Consider the following 21,321-nt stretch of genomic DNA (forward strand, 5'->3'; position numbering starts at 1 on the left):
AGGAGACGCGACGCGGGGGCGCCATTTTTCTCGCCGCGCAGGGAGGAGCGACTAACGTGGGCGGAGCTGTAGCTCGCGTACTCTGAAGAGGCGGGGTTGGCGTAGGCGGAGATCGGGACTCCGGTGTTTTGCTTGCGTGAGCGATTCGGTGAGTGGAATAGCCAAGAACATTTCGGCAAATAACAAAACGAAAATGTGCGGTCAATTGTGAGTGGATGAGATCTGCGAGGAAACAGCCTTTCAGCCCGGGTCGTTTCCGGTGGTCTCGCGTTTGCTGAGCTGTCGCCTGGCTTTCTAAACCTGGTCCCGAGTGTGTGGTGAGGGTGACGGGTGGGATGTGTGCCTGAGTGTTTTGTCATCCTGTGTCTACTTTTGCCTTTAAAACCCTTGCGTGTGAAAATATTCGGGAAGGTTACTCGAAGTTTGTAACCTTTGTGCTGGACGCCAGTGTTATTCCGTAGCACGCCCAGGTCTCCTCCCCACCTTTGCACCTGTTTCGGGAGCGCACCCTTTCTGCCTCCCAGGAATTGGCTAACACGTCACAAGTGAGACCTGTGGAGGATTTCTTTTTCCTGAGTTTCCTCCTACATCCCCCCGCCTCCCACCATTAGTTCCTTGACCGGTTCCTGAGTTAAGATTAAGCAGTGTAGGCCGGGCGCGGTGGCTCAAGCCTGTAATCCCAGCACTTTGGGAGGCCGAGGCGGGCGGATCACGAGGTCAGGAGATCGAGACCATCCTAGCTAACATGGTGAAACCCCGTCTCTACTTAAAAAAAAAAAAAAATGAGCCGGGTGTGGTGGCGGGCGCCTGTAGTCCCAGCTACTCGGGAGGCTGAGGCAGGAGAATGGCGTGAACCCGGGGGGCGGAGCTTGCAGTGAGCCGAGATCGCGTCACAGCACCCCAGCCTGGGCGAGAGTGCGAGACTCCGTCTCAAAAAAAAAAAAAAAAAAAAAAAAAAGATTAAGCAGTGTAAACTAGTTTTGGTGGGGTTTTTTTCTTCGAAAGTTTTTTGTTTTGTTTTGTTTTTGGGGTGTTTTTTTTTGTTTTTTTTTTTTTTTGAGGCCAAGTTTCGCTCTTGTTGCCCAGGCTGGAGTGCAATGGCACGATCTTGGCTCACCGCAACCTCCGCTTTCCGGGTTCAAGCGACTCTCCTGCTTCAGCCTCCCAAGTGGCTGAGATTACAGGCATGCGCCACCATGCCCGGCTAAATTTTTTGTATTTTTAGTAGACACAGGGTTTCTCCATGTTGGTCAGGCTGGTCTCGAACTCCCGACCTCAGGTGATCCGCCCGCCTCGGCCTCCCAAAGTGCTGGGATTACAGGCCTGAGCCACCGGCCTCCCAAAGAAATTTTAAAAAGGAATGAACTGGTTTGATTTTTCTGGTTTCAAACTTCTGTTTTCATATGATAAACCACAAAAACCAGTAAAACTGTCTAGTCTTATTTTATAGTTTACATCATTTTAGGATAGAGCGTGCCTTAAAAGTAATCTGGTCTCTTTACCCTCCTTTGCTCCATAGATTGGACAATTTCGGGGATAAAAAGTCTGACACTGCATTTGATCCACAGGGGCTGGGCAGTGACTTAAGCTCCAGGACTGGTATGGCATGTCCCTCACTGCCATATTCAGCAGCAAGCCTAGCTGTGTAATTTGTGAGGCTCAATGCAAAATGTAAATGCAGCGTCCCTTGTCCAAAAAGAAGGGTACAAGTGGTATTAAAAGGAAGGAACAATTAACTCCTAATGCAGAATCACTGAAATTTCACATTTCATTTTGTATTTTTTCTTTTTTCTTTTTTTTTTTTTTTTTTTGTGAGAGACGGAGTCTTGCTCTGTTGCCCAGGCTGGAGTGCAGTGGCCCGATCTCAGCTCACTGCAGCCCCCACCTCCCAGGCTCAAGAGATCCACCCACCTCAGCTTCCCAAGTAGGTGGGACTACAGGCGCCCGCCACCACACCCGGCTAATTTTTGTACTTTTAGTAGAGACCAGGTTTCACCATGTTGGCCAGGCAGGTCTCAAACTCCTGACCTCAAGTGATCCACCTGCCTCGGCCTCCCAAAGTGCTGGGAGTACAGGCGTGAACCACCGCACCCGGCCACATTTCATATTCCTTTGTTTGTTTTATAGAGACGGTCTTGCTCTGTCACCCAGGCTGGAGTGCAGTTGAAGCAAGATATTTCTCAGACCCCTGCGCGGTTCTTGGGGCTGCGGTGTCCCCCTTTCTCAGCCCGCAGCTCTCGACTCCTGGCGGGAGGGGGCGCGCGAGTGAATGAGGCGGGAACTGGAGTGCTGGAAACCAGGAACTCCACTCACTCAGGCCTGCTGCGCCCCACCCTTTATGGGAGGGTGCGTGGGGGTGAGCAGATGCTGGAGCCCGAGCGAGTGGTCTCCTACAGGAGCAAACTCCATGCAGGCCGTGTGGCTGTGTCTGAGGGATGCCCGCGACTCCTGAAGACCCACAACCTGTCTCACAATCTGTCATAGTTGTGAAAAGTTGAGAGAATGTCTGCACAGTGTCTAACGGTGTCTGGTACACAGTGTGCACTCAAATGGTAACCAGTTTAGTTGCGATAGTTGGTCTACCCCTTCAGGTGTTAACCTCTGCAGCTCCATTTCCTTTCTAGACCCTATTTCTGGGCCATCGCCTTCCACCAATTAGGCAGGAAAATATTGTTTGCCTCTATCTGGCCCAAGGCTGTGTTCCTGGAGTTTATGTGAGAACCTAACCACTTTCTCAGCTCCAACTGTAACCCTCTCCCCACCTCCAACACACACATACACGTGCTACCACACTGCCTACAGTGCCATCACCCTGCCTGAAGTTCACCTCATTTTAGGATTGGACGGGCCTTCATAATTTAAATTTTATTATGAAAAAGTGATAGGCTAAGGAACTCATTTAATTTTTTTGTCTAAATGTCAAATATAGAGTAGAAAGCTCAAATATCTGTTATAGAAATACTTAAGACTCCTGTATGCACTGTTATCCACAACCATTTAGACACTTATCCACAAATCCCTAGTAAGGACCCCTAATAAGTACATTTCTAAACCAGTTATTCAAGCTACATCCTCCCAGGATTGGACTTTGTTTCTACTTTGGTAGGGGCATAAATAAACAGAAACAACTGACCTAACTTTTTACTAAAGAGATAATAAAGGGAATAAAATTAAGATTACATTTGGATTTTAACTTGTGTTTTTATTCCTACTGCCAGCAAAAATATCTAAAGTGCTTTTATTATCATTATAAATGAATATACTATTCATTGTGCAGATTTTGACGTGTTCATAAATAAGTACCCAATGTTTGTTTGATAAAGAATGTGATAAAATGTTAACATTTGGGAAATCTGGTGAAGAATATACAGGAATTATTTGTATGTAATATCTGTTAATCTGAAATTATTTAAAAGAAAAAGTTAACCTGAACAATTATAAATTATTCAACCCAAAACTGAAGGGGGCCTGCCCCTCCACTCGTGTGGGTATTTCTTGTCAGGTGGGACAAGAAACTGAGAAAAGAAATAAGACACAGAGACAAAGTATAGAGAAAGAACAGTGGGCCCAGGGGACCGGCACCGGCACTGGTCTCCGAGTTCCCTCAGTATTTATTGATTACTATTTTCACTGTCTCGGAAAGGGGAGTATGACAGGACAACAGGGTGATGGTGGGGAGAAGGTCAGCAGGAAAACGTGAGTAAAGGAATCTGCGTCATAAATAAGTTCAAGAGAAGGTACTGTGCCTGGACATGTACATAGGCTGGATTTATGTTTCTCTTTACCCAGACATCTAAGTGTAGCAAAGAGTAACAGAGCAGTATTGTTGCCAGCATATCTCCCCTCCAGCCACAGCATGGTTTTCTCCTGTATCAGAATAGAACGAATAGTCGGCTTTACACGGAGACATTCCGTTCCCAGGGATATGCGGGAAACAGAGGCCTTCCTCATATCTCAACAGCAAAGAGGCCATCCTCTTTTACTAATCCTCCTCAGCACAGACCCTTTATGGGTGTGGGGCTGGGGGACGGTTAGGTCTTTCCCTTCCCACGAGGCCATATCTCAGGCTATCTCAGTGGGGGGAAACCTTGGACAATACCCAGGCTTTCTCGGGTAGAGGTCCCTTCAGCTTTCCATGTTGCATCATGTCCCTGGTTAATAGAGAATGGAGAATGGCGATGACTTTTACCAGGCATACTGTCTGCAAATATATTGTTAACAAGGCACATCCTGCACAGCCCTAAATCCCTTAAACCTTGATTCAATACAGCACATGTTTCTGTGATCACGGGGTTGGGACTAAAGTTACAGATTAACAGCATCTCAAATCAGAACAATTTTTCTTTGTACAGATCAAAATGGAGTTCCTTTTGTCTTCCTTTTCCGCATAGACACAGTAACAGTCTGATCTCTCTTTTCCTCACACAAAACTATGTTTAAAATAATTTAAGTATGATTATGTAAGATTTGGGGGCCGGGCGTGGTGGCTCACGCCTGTAATCCTCGCACTTTGGGAGTCCGAGGCAAGTGGATTGCTTGAGCTCAGGAGTTTGAGACCAGCCTGGGCAACATGGTGAAACCCCGTCTCTACTAAAATACAAAAAATTAGCCGGGCGTGATGGCACACGCCTGTAATCCCAGCCACTAGGGAGACTGAGACAGGAGAATCACTTGAACCTGGGAGGCGGAGGTTGCAGTGAGCCAAGATGGTGCCATAGTGCACTCCAGCCTGGGTGACAGAGCGAGACTCCATCTCCAAAAAAAAAAAAAAAAAAGAGATTTGGGACGCTTTATAAACAGTTATATATATTTGGGAGATTAGATTACATATATTAAATCAAGAACAATAAAAACTGGTATTTGATAAAGTACTGAAGTAAATGTAACATCCTAAATGTATGTAATAGAATGGTTATAGAGGATATGTTGTTGAAAAGTACTGGAACTAGAAACCCAGTTTCTAAACAACCTACGAATTTTTGGAAAATTAGAAAAAAAAATTTAGAAGAATATTTCAGATGACTGAAGATCACCTTTCCACTTGCTAAATAGGCATGTTAAGGGCAGAGGCCACTCAGATTAATGAAGTGTTCTATTAACAATTTTAATGAGAACTCCTGCAGTACTCTTAGAAACACCCTTAAGAGTCTTGTCTGTGTTCCCTGTTGTGATTGGCCTGGAGTAGGATACCTGTCTACCTCATATTACTTGTATTTTTCCCTGCCTTCATTTTATCTCCCTCTGGTTGCACACTTCATCACTGAACACTTAAGGTAAGATACTAATCTCTGTGTATGTGTACTTATTTGTTACAAAGTATACTTGGCATATATTTTATTTTTTAGTTGCAATGATAGAAAAGCATATATTTAACTATCAAATTATAATTGGGTAGATTATCAGAATTGAACATTAAATCTGTTTACCAAGAAAGTATATTTATTTGTAAATGAAAATAAAAATTTGAATTTCAAAGGCTAATCATTCCATAAAAGTTTCCATTCGTATTTGTAATTTAAATTTTATTTTGACAAAATGATAGTCTAAGGAGCTCATTTAATTTTTGGCCTAAATGTGAAATATAGAATAGAAAACACACATATCTATTATGGAAATACTTGAGATCCTATATGTACTGTACAAATCCTATATGTACTGTTATCTACAACCATTTAAACACTTATCCATAAACTCCTAATAAGTGCCTTTTGCTTCAAGACCTATATTCCTTAGACCAACCATTAGAAAATTGGATGTTCACTCCAGCTATATGATTTTAAAAAAGAAAATGAATTGGCCGGGAGCAGTAACTCACACTTGTAATCCCAGCATTTTGGGAGGCAGAGGTGGGAGGATCGCTTGAGACCAGGAATTCAGGATCAGCCTAGGCAACATAGCAAGATCGTGTTTCTATTAAAAAATTAGTTTTAAATTTTAAATTAAAATAAAATGAAGTATAAGTATTAAAAGGTCACTTGTCTGTTTCTCACTTGGAATATTAAATACTAGAAGCTGTGTTTGCCTTTTTGTGAAGATAGAAACCTAAATGCCCTTTTGTTCTGTTTATATGTTTGAATGCTAAAGGTTCATTTCCAAAACAGAAGCAGTTCATACTTGGTGCACTGTGGACTCTTGTGATAATTAACCAAGAGTAACTCTATTTGTCCAACCTCACACCTAAAGAAGAAAGAAAATGACTTGTGCTGAGTTTTCTTTTCATGTACCAAGTCTAGAAGAGCTTGCTGGAGGTAAAAACAATATTAACTTTGGATTTTTAAAAATTATCCCAAGAGAAAATTCTTTTAAAAAGATTCTAAGATCTATCTATATCTTACTACTTACCTATATCTATATCTTACTTATCAAAATAATACTTTTGGTATGGAATTCATTTTCCATTTCAGTTTCTGTTCTGTCCCATTTTGAGAAAATCCAAAATTCTGTCCCTCCAAAAAAACTAAAATTATAATTTATAAATTCTTTTTTCTTTCACTTATAGATTATTGATGATACCAACTTTACAAGATGTAATTGATTAGTAATCCAAGACTTAAGCATGTGTGATGCCCAAAGAGTTGCACAATTTTGCTTTAACTTTTTTCACTTACATTATTCTTTAAATGTATTTTCTACTGTTGTATGTTAATCGTATTCCCAATATAATTCCCCCACACCACTGATAATGACAGATTGCCAGTGAACTTGCTTTGATTTCTCTCTGTGTTTATTTTTATATATTTCACCTTGTTCAAACAAGTATTTAAGGCAGTTTCCCAAGATAAATTAGAAGGGAAGATAGGCAAAAAAAGGAAAACAAAAACGGGCACACAAAATGAAGCCAGGAATAGTTCTTATCCAAAACTGTAAAGTCTGTCAGAATACCAACCTTATTTGACAACCTCTAGGTTCTGTTCTGATGGTAACTATATACCTTCCCTTGTTTCTCAAAATGTGTTGTTCTGGTAGTTCATTTGTCATCCTGATAAGGTCGAAGTCAAGAAATAGACTCATTTTTGCTTTGTTGTAACTTTTTTTATAATCTTATAATAATCTTATAATCTTTTTTTCCCCCCCTAATTGAATGGTAGCTAGTAAACAATCTGTATTGTTTGGCCTGTATTTCTTTTTCATCAATCTGTCTTCCCTAATATGACAGGGTAGCTAGGAAGTTTTTCTTTTTCTTTTCTCTTTTTGTAGACATAGGATCTTGCTCTATTGCCCAGGATGCTCTTGAACTCCTGACCTCACTTGATCCTCCTGCCTCGGCCACCCAAAGTGTTGGGATTATAGGCATGAGCCACCATGCTTGGCCAGATTTTTTCTTTTATTACTTTTCTAGAACCTGTTTCCACTTTTGTGTTTGTTTCTCTTTTCCTTCTATATGTGCAGGATATATTCAGTAAAAGTAGAAATTTTATGACCTGGTACAGTGACTTATGCCTGTAATCTCAACACTTTAGGAGGCCGAGGTGGACAGATCGCTTGAAGTCAGGAGTTCAAGACCAGCCTGGCCAACATGGCAAAACCCCATCCCTACTAAAAATACAAAAATTAGCTGGGCGTGATGGTGTGTGCCAGTAATTCCAGTTATTCGGGAGTCTGACCCACAAAGAATCACTTGAACCCGGGAGGCAGAAGTTATGTTGAGCCAAGATCGTGCCACTGTACTTCAGCCTAGGTGACAACGTGAGACTCAGTCTCCAAAAAAAAAAAAAAAAAAATTGACCAGGTACAGTGGCTCATGCCTGTAATCTCAGCACTTTGGAAGGCCGAGGCAGGTGGATCACGAGGTCAGGAGTTCAAGACCAGCGTGGCCAACATGGTGAAACCTCGTCTCTATATTTTGTAAAAATACAAAAAATACCTGGGTGTGGTGGTGGGTGCCTGTAACCCCAGCTACTCGGGAGGCTGAGGCAGGAGAATGGCATGAACCTGGGAGGTGGAGGTTGCAGTAAGCCGAGATCGTACCATTACACTCCAGCCTGGGCGACAGGGTGAGACTCCATCTCCAAAAAAAAAAAAAAAAAAAAAATTTTGTAAGAACTTTTCATCCTTAAAAGTACAAAGGCTGAGGCGGTGGCTCATGCTTATAATTCCAGCATTTGGGAAGGCCAAGGTGAGCAGATCTCTTGAGCCTAGGAGTTTGAGAGCAGCCTGGGCAACAAGCCAAACCCCATTTTTATAAAAATTAGCCAAGCGTGGTGGCACCCACCTATAGTCCCAGCTACTGGGGAGGTTGAGGTGGGAGGATTACTTGAGCCTGGAGTTCAAGGCTGAGTGAGCCAAGATCGTGCTGCACACCACTGCACTCCAGTCTGGGCGACAGGGTGAGGCTATCAGAGTGAGACTCTGTCTCAAAAAAAAAAAAAAAACCGTTGAGGCTAGGTGTGATGGCTCATTGTAATCCCAGCACTTTGGGAGACACAAGGCAGGAAGATCACATGAGCCCCGGAGTTCGAGACCAGCCTGGGCAATATAGAAAGACCTCGTCTCTACATATAAAAGAAAGAGAGGGAAATACTATTGGTCTTAAATTAATAACTTTGAGATACCTGTGCTTTTTTACATTGTTATTGAGGTATAACTATCTACAGTAAAGTACACTAATCTTAAGTGTATAGCTTCATGAATGTTAACAATAGTTACACCTATGTAACTGCTATCCAGATCAAAATGTAAAATATTTTCAACATCCCAGAAGGCTCCTTTGCATACCTTCCCAGTCAGCCTTGATCCATTGCCTGTTTCTGAGATGCATAAAGTGAAGTAATATTGTTTATAGTCTTTTGTGTCTGACTGCTTTGTTCAATATTTTGTCTGTTATCTTCACTGAAGTTGTTACATGTGATTACTTTTCAAAAAGTTTAAATGTTCACATTTCAGTTGGTTTTTGGAATCTTCTTTCAAAAAAGAAGGTAATCCTCATCCTCACACAAGTGCAGGCTGTTTATCTTCAACAGTTGGAAATCACTGTAGAGGAAGTATTTATGTATCTCAGTCTACATTGTACTATATGATTATGTCTAATGTCTAGTTATATTCATTAATAAGACCATTTCCCCCTTTTTTTTTTTATTATACAAGTTGAGATTGGGAGTGTGTTGGGTGCACTTTTGATATGTGGTAGCTAAGTTTTTACATAATGTTAAATAATCTTATTCCTTGTCTTTATTAGTTATGCAGAAGGGGTTAAAAGATAACTTTGCTGATGTCCAGGTCTCTGTAGTTGATTGCCCTGATTTGACTAAGGAACCCTTTACCTTTCCTGTAAAAGGTAAGCAATTTTTGCAATTAGTTTTTGTTTTTTAGTCTAAATTTTTTTTTGAAACTAGAATTATTTTTAAGGACATCTTAAATTATCTACAAATAAAGGATATTGTCACAACATTTAGGGTAAATTGTGCCAAATTTCTGTGCTCACTCTTCTGATATTAATTGCATTCATACTCTTGTGGAAAAGGATTATGTTTTATGCAGTTATGTAACCTTTACAGATTATAGAATAGATATCCAATAGGTTAGAATTCTTTGTATCACATGAGAGTTTTGCTTTTAGTTGCTCAGACTGTTATGGAAACTGATTTTAATTTTTATGATTTTATTTATTCAAGACCAGAAGGGATCCTAAAAGCCTTGTATTTGAATAATCTATTAAAACTAATCCTTCAACAAATTTGCCAAGTGAGCATCCACTGTTTGAAGTGAGAAGGAAGGGAAATTAGTATTAGGAGAATAAAATAATTTGTCAGTGTGATAGATATTTGATGTTTCAGTTTTTACAATAACACCGCAAGGTAAGTAGTAGCCCTGGTTTATAGATGAGAAAACTGAAAAGGAGAGAGGCTAGATAAGCTCAGTGTAAATCATAATCAGGATTCAAATGCGAGTCTGTCTGTTTCCAAAGTCTAACCCTCTCCCGTTATACCCTGTTATGATGAGGAATTTGAGAATAAACACTCAAAGTGTTCTTTTTATTATGTAATTAACATCTTTGCTAAAAAGGAGTTTGCCATAGAAATTCTGGATTCCAGTTCTGTCTTAAACCTGACTTTGAGATACATTAACATGGGGGCATTTGAATGTTTTTGGGGGCCTTTCTAGCTTAAACAATCTTTTATTTTAAGTAGAGCTGTAAATTCCAGAAGGCTTGTGTACCATATGGCAATGTCTTTTAACTTCTTCAAAGCATTTAGCATCTTTTTTTTTTTTTTTTTGAGACAGAGTCTTGCGCTGTCACCCAGGCTGGAGTGCAGTGGTGCGATCTCGGCTCACTGCAAGTGCCGCCTCCTGGCTTCACGCCATTCTCCTGCTTCAACCTCCTGAGTAGCTGGGACTACAGCCCCCCGCCACCACAACCAGCTAATTTTTTTGTATTTTTAGTAGAGACGGGGTTTCACCATATTAATCAGGATGGTCTCGATCTCCTGACCTGGTGATCTGCCCACCTCGGCCTCCCAAAGTGCTGGGATTACAGGCACGAGCCACTGTACCCGGCTAGCATAATACTTCTTCATAGTTTTCTTTTTTTTTTTTTTTTTTGAGACAGAGTCTTGCTCTGTCACCAGGCTGGAGTTCAGTGGCATAATCTCAGCTCACTGCAACCTCCGCCTCCCGGGTTCAAGCAATTCTCATGCTTCAGCCTCCTGAGTAGCTGAGACTACAGGCACATGCCACAACGCCTGGCTAATTTTTTGTATTTTTGGTAGACTTGAGGTTTCACCGTATTAACCAGGATGGTCTCAATCTCCTGACCTCATGATATGCCCACCTCGGCCTCCCAAAGTGCTGGGATTACAGGCGTGAGCCACTGCCTAAGAATTTACATTCTATCAGAACAAAATATTTTAAATTAAAAATTAAAAAACAATTTTAGACAAAAAAAACGAAAACAAAAACCACCCCAAAATAGATTTTTTTAAAGAAATAAGGCGTTAAAAACATTATAGAAACCTTACCCAATCCAAACTTTGGCCCCAGTTCTAACCCTTGCCCTTGCCTTGTATTACCTTTATGCCACCAACTATATAAGCCATGCTTGGTTATGATGATATTAGAGACACAGGTACTTAAAACAGGACAGGGGTTCTAGCTACTTATGTCTTCCAATCCCTGTTATTTGTAAAACTTTATGAGAATGGAGAAGTTATGTACTGTTAATAAATTAAATTCATGCCTTCTGGCATTTTATTATTAAATTAGATGTTTGCCTATTTTTAAGATGGCTTGTGTTTTTGTTTTTTGGTGTTTTTTTTTTTAGGCATCTGTGGGAAAACTAGAATTGCAGAAGTAGGAGGTGTGCCTTACTTATTGCCTCTTGTAAACCAAAAAAAAGTAAGTACTTTTACTCTGCATGTTCACGTGAAGATTGTAGAAGTTGGGTTGATTACTCTGTTTATTATTAGAAGACCTGTTGATCAATTGGCAAGGAAGTGCTAATGGATCAATAATAAAAGGTAAACTAGGGACTTTGTACAAGTTGTGACTTAAATAATATTTTTTCCTCTTTTATAGGTTTATGATCTGAATAAAATTGCAAAAGAAATCAAGCTGCCTGGAGCTTTTATTCTTGGAGCAGGAGCAGGTCCATTTCAGACTCTCGGGTTCAATTCTGAGGTCAGCATGTATAAGAAAATTATTTTACTTTATTGATTTGACATTTGATTTGTCTTTTTGCTTTTAGTGCCAAAAATCCTACTTTCTGAGTGAATTGTAAGTCTCTCTGCAGGTTTAATACTGCTTGATATAGATTTCTGCTATAGCACACTCTCCAACTGGACTAACTGTAATGGAGTACTAACTTATAGTTTTAGATTTTCTTAGGTTATAGGTTCAGCCTTAGATAAATGCAGGGTTCTATGGTATTCTGTTGAAGGTTCTGGATTATAAAACATTTATAGTCTTACAGGATTCTTAATTTCTCTATAAATCCTTGCTTTGGGTATGCAGGCAGCTTTGGATTAGAAGGTGAATGGAATATTAGTGATCTAGTCAACTTCTTCAAGACCAAATAGTAGGAAACCATCACAATAGTATGATGGTTATTTATAAAAGTTAATAGTTATTACTAATATACAGTATTACCATATGAAAATATTACTGTTTCTTTGAATCTCATGAATACAAGACTTAAGTCTGCTCATTCTCTCATAACATCTTCAGATATGACTAATAGTCATACAAGTTCTTTGCAGAAACATTAATACAATTTGCCTAGTGTTCAAGTTAGGGAAAAAAATTTAAAATTTAAAATAAGATATTTAATGCAAGTTATAGATATACTGTAAGAAATACTGTAAATATCTTTTTTTTTTCTTTTCTTTTTTTTTTTTTTTTTTGAGACAGAGTCTCACTCTGTTGCCATGCTGAAGTGCAGTGGCGCGATCTTGGCTCACTGCAACCTCCACCTCCCAGGTTCAAGCAATTCTTTTGCCTCAGCCTCCTGAGTAGCTGGGACTACAGGCACGCGCCACCACGCCCAGCTAATTTTTGTATTTTTAGTAGAGACAGGGTTTCACCATGTTGGCCAAGATGGTCTTGATCTCTTGACCTCGTGTTCTGTCCCCCTTGGACTCCCAAAGTGCTGGGATTACAGGCGTGAGCCACAGCGCCCGGCCTATAAATACCTTATAAAATGTTTTTCAAGCCGGGCGCAGTGGCTCAAGCCTGTAATCCCAGCACTTTGGGAGGCCGAGACGGGTGGATCACGAGGTCAGGAGATCGAGACCATCCTGGCTAACACGGTGAAACCCCATCTCTACTAAAAAATACAAAAAACTAGCCTGGCGAGGTGGCGGGCGCCTGTAGTCCCAGCTACTCGGGAGGCTGAGGCAGGAAAATGGCATAAACCCGGGAGGTGGAGCTTGCAGTGAGCTGAGATCTGGCCACTGCACTCCAGCCTGGGCGACAGAGCGAGACTCCGTCTCAAAAAAAAAAAAAAAAAAAAAGTTTTTCAAGTTTTTTATGTCTAAAATTAAATATTATGTATTGTATGTTCTCTTATTAGGACTTGAACTGAAATGCCTTAAAAGGATTAAATGTTTTATAACATTATTCAAGATATTCTCTTTGCAGAGATACAAAGATTGACTAATTGCCTCACTTTCTTTTCAGTTTATGCCAGTTATTCAGACAGAAAGTGAACACAAGCCTCCTGTGAATGGTAGTTACTTTGCCCATGTAAACCCTGCAGATGGAGGGTGCCTCCTGGAGAAATACAGTGAGAAACGTCATGATTTTGAGTGTGCATTACTGGCTAATCTTTTTGCCAGTGAGGGCCAACCTGGCAAGGTGATTTTGTCCATAAAAATACAATATTCCCTAAATGTTCTCAGATAGCTAAAAATGTGAACTTTTACTGCCACAAATATGGTTTTGCTAAGAAAATTAGAGCTTCCCACTTTGGGAGGCCAAGCTTGGTGGATAACTTGAGGTCAACTTGAGGTCAGGAGTTCAAGACCAGCCTGGCCAACATGGTGAAACCCCATCTGTACCAAAAAATACAAAAATTAGCAGGGTGTGGTGGTGTGTGCCTGTCGTCCCAGCTACTCAGGAGGCTGAGGTGAGAGAATCGCTCAGACTCGGAAGGCAGAGGTTGCAGTGAGCCAAGATCATGCCACTGCACTCCAGTCTGGGCCACTGAGTGAGACTCTGTCTCAAAAAAAAAAGAAAATTAGAGCTTCCTAAGTCAAAGCTCTTTAACCCAGTAATGAAAGATTCAGAGGTACGAAAGGCAGAGCAAAAGTCATCTTTCAAACTAAGGTTAAGAATCATATGGCTGGAGGCCGGGTGCGGTGGCTTACGACTGTAATCCCAGCACTTTGGGAGGCCAAGGTGGGTGGATCACCGGAGGTCAAGAGTTTGAGACCAGTCTGGCCAACATGGTGAAACCTCGTCTCTACTAAAAATACTAAAATTAGACAGGGAGGGTGGCACACGCCTGTAGTCCCAGCTACTTGGGAGGCTGAGACAGGAGAATTGCTTGAACCTGGGAGACAGAGGTTGCAGTGAGCCAAAATCGCATCATTGCACTCCAGCTTGGGCAACAAAGCAAGACTCTGTCTCCAAAAAAAAAAAAAAAAGAATAGTACGACTGGCACAATGGCTCATCCCTGTAATTCCAGTCCTTTGAGAGTCCAAAGCTGGAGGATCACTTAAGTCTGGCAGTTTCAGACCAGCCTGGGCAACATAGCAAGACCCTGTCTCAAAAAAAAAAAAAAAATTGTGTTTTTAATTAGCCAGATGTGGTACATGCCTATAGTCCTAGCTACTCAGGAGGCAGGAGGATCCCTTGTGCCCAGGTGTTTGAGGCTGCAACAAGCTATGATCACACCACTGCACTCCTACCTGGGTGACAGCAAGACCTGTCTCAAAAAAAAAAAAAAAACAGAAGACTACTTAGTAAGGGAGACCTTTTTCTGTGAACTAAAAGGTAATAGAATATTAATTTGGGGATTAAGTGAGTCATCTACATGAACCATACAGCTAAAATAAATAATGCCTACTTACAGGTAGTAAATAGGTTATTTGTTTCTTTCTGATGAATCATACATTGCTCTAGATAGAAATGGTGGTAGCAGAAACTTACAGCAAGAAGAAAGTAAGGAAAACTAATGCCGTACTTCATATTTACTTCCTGTTATTACACAAAAAGATGATTTCAGTGTTAGCTTTTGTGTAGACTCTCCAGTTTTGTAAGTAGAGATAGCCTCTTCGACTACTTTGAGATAAGAGATTGAGAAGTGAAAATACTTAACTTCCAAGTTGTGGAGATGATATAGTACAGATTTTTAAGGGAAGTGAGAAAATGTAATCATATTCTCCTCATCCCCACTTACCAAAGGTTAATTCCTTTAAAGCAGGTAATTCTCAATCTTTGACTGCCTTGACACACATGTTAAGAGTCTCTAGAGTTCAGTGTAGGACTTGTCTACACTGAGAAACTTGTCTTTCTCAGTTTCTCAGTTCAAGAAAGCATGCTTAAGACTTATTTATAAATTACATATAACCAATATGTACGTGTGTGTGTGTGTGTATACATATGTATATATGATTGAGCAAGACTCACGGGATTGCGACATCTCAACTCAGATCTGGGGGCTCTATGCAAAGAACAGAATATTTGTTTGATAGCATTAAATTATATAATGTTTTACTTCGGTAGTTATTTTGCAGCATAGTCAATGATACGCATCTTTGTGCCCTCTATAGGTAATTGAGGTGAAAGCCAAAAGAAGAACTGGACCACTTAACTTTGTGACTTGTATGAGACAGACCCTAGAAAAACATTATGGAAATAAGCCTGTAGGAATGGGAGGTACTTTCATAATTCAGAAGGGAAAAGTGAAGTCTCACATTATGGTAAGAGCCCATGTGTGCATACATGCATGAAGGAGTTTGTATGTGTGCACATGTTTAAGATCTCAGGATTTTTTTTTTTTTTTTTAACGGAACCTTGCTCTGTTGCCCACACTGGAGTGCAGTGGCACGATCTTGGCTCACTGCAACGTCCACCTCCCGGATTCAAGGGATTCTTCTGCCTCAGCCTGCTGAGTAGCTGGGATTATTTTGTAGTTTTAGTGGAGACAAGGTTTTGCCACGTTGGCCAGACTGGTGTCGAACTCCTGACCTAGGCTGATCCACCCGCCTCAGCCTCCCAAGGTGCTGGGATGACAGATGTGAAACACTGCGCTGGGCCAGATCTTAGAATTGTAAGGTATTATTGATCTTAGAATTGTAAGAATTGTAAGGTTGGGAATTCTACATTCAAAGACACTCTAAACAAATCCTTTTTATTATGATTGTATTACTTTAAAATTTAAATGATAATATTGTAAATCAGATTGTAAGATAATGTTTTTATCCATGTTAATATATTAGAACTTTATTTTGGATATGTTTGTTTTTAAGATCAAGATAAATTCAAGGCCTGCAAAATGACTCATGCCTGTAATCCCAGCACTTTGGGAGGCCAAGGTGGGAGGACCGCCAGGAATTCAAAACCAGCCTGGTCAACATAGTGATGATGGTAGCGGCAGGCTGTCTGGAGTGGCTGCAGCAGGGAGGCACAGCTGAGGCTACATGTTCCATGGAGTGGGTGGGAGCTGAAGACAAGTGGGAGTCCCGCCCTTTCCGAGTTGGTGCTGGAGCTCCCTTGGTGCCGCTGCAATCGCCCAAGCCATGGCTATGGTCCCTGGCATCCCTCTCCTCTCCCGGCTGGAACAGGCGAGAGCCCCATCTTCCCAGGCACAGCTGCAGCAGCTCAAACCCGTGGCTGCAGACCTGGGCCTCCTACTCCACGGAGTAGGCAGGAGCCCCGCCTTCTCCACGCAGCTGCAGCTGCCCAAACAGTGGCTGCGGACCTAGGCATTCCTGCTTTCTTCGGGGTCTGGGAAGGCCCCCACTGCTCTTGCAGGTTTGGAAATGCCTGCTCCCACTGCCTGGCTTCTCCCTGCTGTCAGCGCCTGCTCCGATCCAGGAGCAAAGTCAGGCAGAGCCTGGTTGCCATCACAGCCCAGCCAGATGTGCACACACTCAGGGCACTGCTGATACACCAGCCCCCTGCCGCCCCGGCCCCTTCTGAATTTTGGGTGCTGACAGGAGCATAGAAGGGAAGCTGAGCGAGGGCTGAGGGCAGCTCTGCACTGGCCTTCAGGCACCCCTTGGCACCTACAGCCTGGATTCCATGATTGGCAGCAGGAGGCAGACAGGTTTAGGAGGAGAAGGGGGCGGGTTTCCGGTAAGGCCCTGCCTTCAGGCCAGGGGGCCAGCTGCCAATCCCACACACCATAGTGGAAACTTGTGCCTTTTCCAGGCCCACCGTGATCATCCCACTGCACTCCAGCCTGGATAACAGAGCCAGACCCTGTCAGGAAACAACAGATGCTGGAGAGGTTGTGGAAAAATAGGAACGCTTTTACACTGTTCGTGGGAGTGTAAATTAGTTCAACCATTGTGGAGGTCAGTGTGGCGATTCTTCAAGGATCTAGAACTGGAAATACCATTTAACCCGGCAATCCCATTACTGGGCATATACCCAAAGGATTATAAATCATTCTACGATAAAGACACATGCACACATATGTTTATTGCAGCACTATACACAATGGCAAAGACTTGGAACTAACCCAAATGTCCATCAGTGATAGACTGGATTAAGAAAATATAGTACCTATACACCATGGAATACTATGCAGCCATGAAAAAGGGTAAATTTATGTCCTTTGCAGGGACATGGATGAAGCTGGAAACCATCATTCTCAGCAAACTATCACAAGATCAGAAAACCAAACACCGCATGTTCTCACTCATAAGTGGGAGTTGAACAGTGGAAACACATGGACACAGGGAGGGGAACATCACACAGTGGGGCCTGTCGGGGGGGTGGGGGGGTAGGGGAGGGATAACATTAGGAGAAATACCTAATGTAGGTGACGGGTTGATGGGTGCAGCAAACCACCAGGGCACGTGTATACCTATGTAACAAAACTACATGTTCTGCACATGTAACCCAGAACTTAAAGTATAATTAAAAATTAATAATAAGTAAATAAAATATATTTTTAAAATTTTTAGTTCTTCGTAATATTCAGTATGTTTACCTATATAATTATCTTTTGTTGTAGCCTGCAGAATTTTCTTCCTGCCCCTTGAACTCTGATGAAGAGGTGAATAAATGGTTGCATTTTTATGAGATGAAGGCTCCTTTGGTTTGTCTACCAGTTTTTGTCTCCAGAGACCCAGTAAGTCTGTGTCTGTTTTTTATATTATACTATAATGATAATGCTTGATTTTTAGGATAATCTTTTTTTGTTTGTTTGTTTGAGGCGGAGTCTCACTCTGTGGCCAGGCTGGAGTGCAGTGGCAAGATCTGGGCTCACTGCAAGCTCCGCCTCCCAGGTTCCTGCCATTCTCCTACCTCAGCCTCCCGAGTAGCTGGGACTACAGGCACCCGCCACCACGCCCGGCTTATTTTTTGTATTTTTTAGTAGAGACGGGGTTTCACTGTGTTAGCCAGGATGGTCTTGATCTCCTGACCTCGTGATCCGCCCGCCTCGACCTCCCAAAGTGCTGGGATTACAGGCGTGAGCCACCGCACCTGGCAGGATAATCTTTAAGAACTAGGCAATTTTTGTGGTGGTGGTGTTTTGAGACAGAGTTTCACTCTCATTGCCCAGGCTAGAGTGCAATGGCACAATCTCAGCTCACTGCAACCTCCACCTCCTGGGTTCAAGTGATTGAACTGCCTCAGCCTCCCGGGTAGCTGGGATTACAGGCATGCACCACCATGCCAGGCTAATTTTTGTATTTTTAGTAGACAGGGTTTCACCACATTGGTCAGGCTGGTCTCAAACCCCTGGCCTCAGGTGATCCACCCACCTCTGCCTTCTGAAGTGTTGGGATTACAAGTGTGAGCCACCACGCCCGGCCATGTGGTGGTGTTATTTAAGAATTAGGGTAGTCTCTAGAATTATTTTGGAAGATAAGGGAGCTCTTCACCATCCTATGGGTTAGGCAGAGCAGATTTTACCTTTGAGAAAATGAAGGCACAGGCATTTTAAGTAACACCCAAAATTATTTTATTAAATAGCAGGTGTAGCTGGGCATGGTGGCATGCCCCAGTATTCTTAGGTACCAAGGAGGCTGACTTGAATCCAGAAGTTTGAGACCAGCCTAGGTAACAGTGTAACCCCCATCTCAAAAAAAAAATAGTAGAGTCACAACTAGGATTCAGGTCTCCTGTCATCTTGTTTGGTGTTCGTTATATTATAATACTATACGCTAGAAAAAATATTACCAATTCAAAGCAAATACCTACTAAAATATTGGTCTTATCTTTTCTTTTTTTTATTTTTTGTGACAGAGTCCCGCTCTGTTGCCCAGGCTGGAGTGCAGTGATGCGATCTCAGCTCACTACAACCTCCGCCTCCTGGGTTCACGCAATCCTCCTGCCTCACCCGCCTGAGTAGCTGGGATTACAGGTGCTCACCACCACACCTGGCTAATTTTTGTATTTTCAGTAGAGACAGGGTTTTGCCATGTTGACCAGGCTGGTCTCAAGCTCCTGACTTCAAGTGATTCGCCTGCCTCAGCCTCCCAAAGTGGTGGGATTACGGTCATGAGCTACTGCGCCTAGCCTGGTCATATCTTTTGATCCAGTGATTACATGTCTAGGATTTTATACTTAAATATATGCATAATTGTGTAAAATTACTAGTTAAAAGGTTATTCATTACAGTGTTGTTGTAGTAGCAAAAGAATTAGAAATAATGCAAATGTCAGCTAAGTTACATACACAATGGAATACCACATAAGTCTAAAAGAATGAGGAAGCTCTTTTATGATTTGATATACAAAGATCTCAAAACTATATTGTTACATGAAAAAAAGTTACATGCAGAAAAGAGTGTACAAAATACTACATTTGAGTAAAAATAAAAGTAAATATTTCTGGAAGGATATACAAGAAACTGCTTACATTGGTCAACTGCTAAGAAGGGGTGTAAGTGGTGAGGGCAAGAGAGAGGAAGATACATTTTACTGAATATATCATTTTGCCCCCTTTGAGTTTAGAACATATTTAAAAAATGAAAACTATTGCAACATAAAAAGTTATCCCTTCCCCCTTAAACTCTAATCAATACTTTGAGTACTAACATATTTTTTGTCTGTTATCCTAGGGGTTTGATTTGCGACTGGAGCACACTCATTTTTTCAGTCATCATGGAGAAGGTGGACACTACCATTATGACACTACTCCAGATACAGTGGAATATCTTGGGTACTTCTTACCTGCAGAGTTTCTCTATCGCATTGATCAACCAAAAGAGTCTCATTCAATTGGGCGAGATTAAATCAGCTGATACTTATTTAGAAAAAGAAATCATTAAGATTAATTAATTGATTGACTCATTAATTGATACTGACATAAAACCAATGGAAATGATCCCACGGGCCAGGCACAATGGCTCGTGCCTATAATCCCAGCACTTTGGGAGGCTGAGGCAGGAGGCACACTGGAGCCCAGGAGTTTGAGACCAGCTTGGGCAATATAGCAAGACCCTGTCTGTTTTTTTAAAAAAGTAAAAAATAGAAGTAATCTCACTACTTAAACCCCATTCTTTTTCACTTCATATGAAAGGATATATTGATAGTATATTCTATATTATTTAATAGATCTGTCTGAAAGAGATTAGGAACAAAAATATCTAATTGAGATATTCTTTAATTTTTTACATAGCAACTTTATTTTTTTTAATTCTATAGTATCAGCAAAATCAGTCATGTTTATACCTTGAATATAAACATTAGGAATCATGCAATTATTTCTACTATGTATTTAGTAGTACCTTATATTTGTATAACATTATTACATTTTGCAAATTAGTATCACAACTGCTAAGTAGATGTTTCTGAGTATTAGAAAAATCAGTGTTATTACCTGCAGGACATTGAAAAACACTTGAAAAAGATAAAAAGAAAAATCAGTGTTTAGAAATATTGATAGTTATTGAATCTTTGTATTGAATTTTAAAAATCCATTCTAGTAATCAGAGTATACCTTTTTCTTGGAACAAGGTGGCAGGTGGGGAGCCCTTTACCCTTCTGATGAAGTTAAACCATAGAAGTTTGCAATTTGCCTTTCACAAACATTAGCAGGCCGGGCCTGGTGGCTGAAGCCTGTGATCCTAGCATGTTGGGAGGCCGAGTGGGAGGATTGTCTGAGCCTGGGAGTTTAAGACCAGCCTGGGCACAATGGTGAGACCCCATCTCTATTATTTAAAATTTTTTTCTTAAATAAAAAATAAAAACACAAACATTAGCAACTAGTTGGCTAGCCATAATTCCTCCCTTGTTTCGATTGCCAGTTAGAACCAATTTTTATTTCACTAGTTATTTGCAAGAGAAGGGGTTAAAAAACAGCATCAAAGTGCAACATTGAAGTGAACTTACTTTAATTTGTAAGTGAGGCTGTTGCTGAACATGACCACTATCCTTGCTGAAATATAAAATTATACTCACTGATTGTAATGGTTGAAATTTTCCTGAATGTTCTTTGAATAATCATTAGCCAAAGATCAACTCTCTAATGGTGCTAATGACAATCTTGCTAATGTACAAATTTAGGAAGTCTTTAGTACTAAGTACATAATTTTCAAATAACATTTTGTAATTGTCTACTCTGGATGTTAGCTATGTCTTGTGAGTATAAATTCCTATTATTTTAAGCACTATTTTGATGCAAAAAAATGAATAAAAAATTTAATTTATGATATATTATGTTTCTAATATCTTACCTCCAGACAAAAACAATATTAATACTCT

At 41.1% G+C, this 21,321-nt stretch overlaps 1 protein-coding gene across 3 annotated transcripts; it reads left to right on the forward strand.

The window, feature by feature from the left end:
• Positions 1-29: 29 nt before the first annotated feature.
• On the forward strand, positions 30-21,271 carry C1H11orf54 (chromosome 1 C11orf54 homolog). Of its 3 annotated transcripts, none has more exons than XM_008020525.3 (9): positions 30-148; positions 6,085-6,248; positions 9,176-9,274; positions 11,258-11,331; positions 11,512-11,613; positions 13,111-13,287; positions 15,208-15,357; positions 17,622-17,738; positions 19,677-21,271. In XM_008020525.3, exons 2-9 carry the CDS (start codon positions 6,194-6,196, stop codon positions 19,848-19,850), a joined length of 948 nt encoding a protein of 315 aa, XP_008018716.2. In that variant the 5' UTR covers positions 30-148; positions 6,085-6,193; the 3' UTR covers positions 19,851-21,271. The 3 variants fall into 3 exon arrangements, with proteins under 3 accessions (XP_008018716.2, XP_008018718.2, XP_008018717.2); XM_008020526.3 differs by lacking the exon at positions 30-148 and adding an exon at positions 3,714-5,273; XM_008020527.3 differs by lacking the exon at positions 6,085-6,248 and having other exon boundaries at positions 42-148.
• Positions 21,272-21,321: the final 50 nt, after the last annotated feature.

Source organism: Chlorocebus sabaeus, chromosome 1 (genome assembly GCF_047675955.1).
Source record: "Chlorocebus sabaeus isolate Y175 chromosome 1, mChlSab1.0.hap1, whole genome shotgun sequence".
Taxonomy (NCBI): Eukaryota; Metazoa; Chordata; class Mammalia; order Primates; family Cercopithecidae; genus Chlorocebus; species Chlorocebus sabaeus.

Excerpts from the sequence above, each read along its gene's own strand:
- C1H11orf54 (XM_008020525.3), top strand. The coding sequence starts at position 6,194 with ATGACTTGTGCTGAGTTTTCTTTTCATGTACCAAGTCTAGAAGAGCTT. Across the intron at positions 6,249-9,175 it reads TCTAGAAGAGCTTGCTGGAG|TTATGCAGAAGGGGTTAAAA; the intron begins GTAAAAACAATA and ends TGTCTTTATTAG. Across the intron at positions 13,288-15,207 it reads GTGAGGGCCAACCTGGCAAG|GTAATTGAGGTGAAAGCCAA; the intron begins GTGATTTTGTCC and ends TGCCCTCTATAG.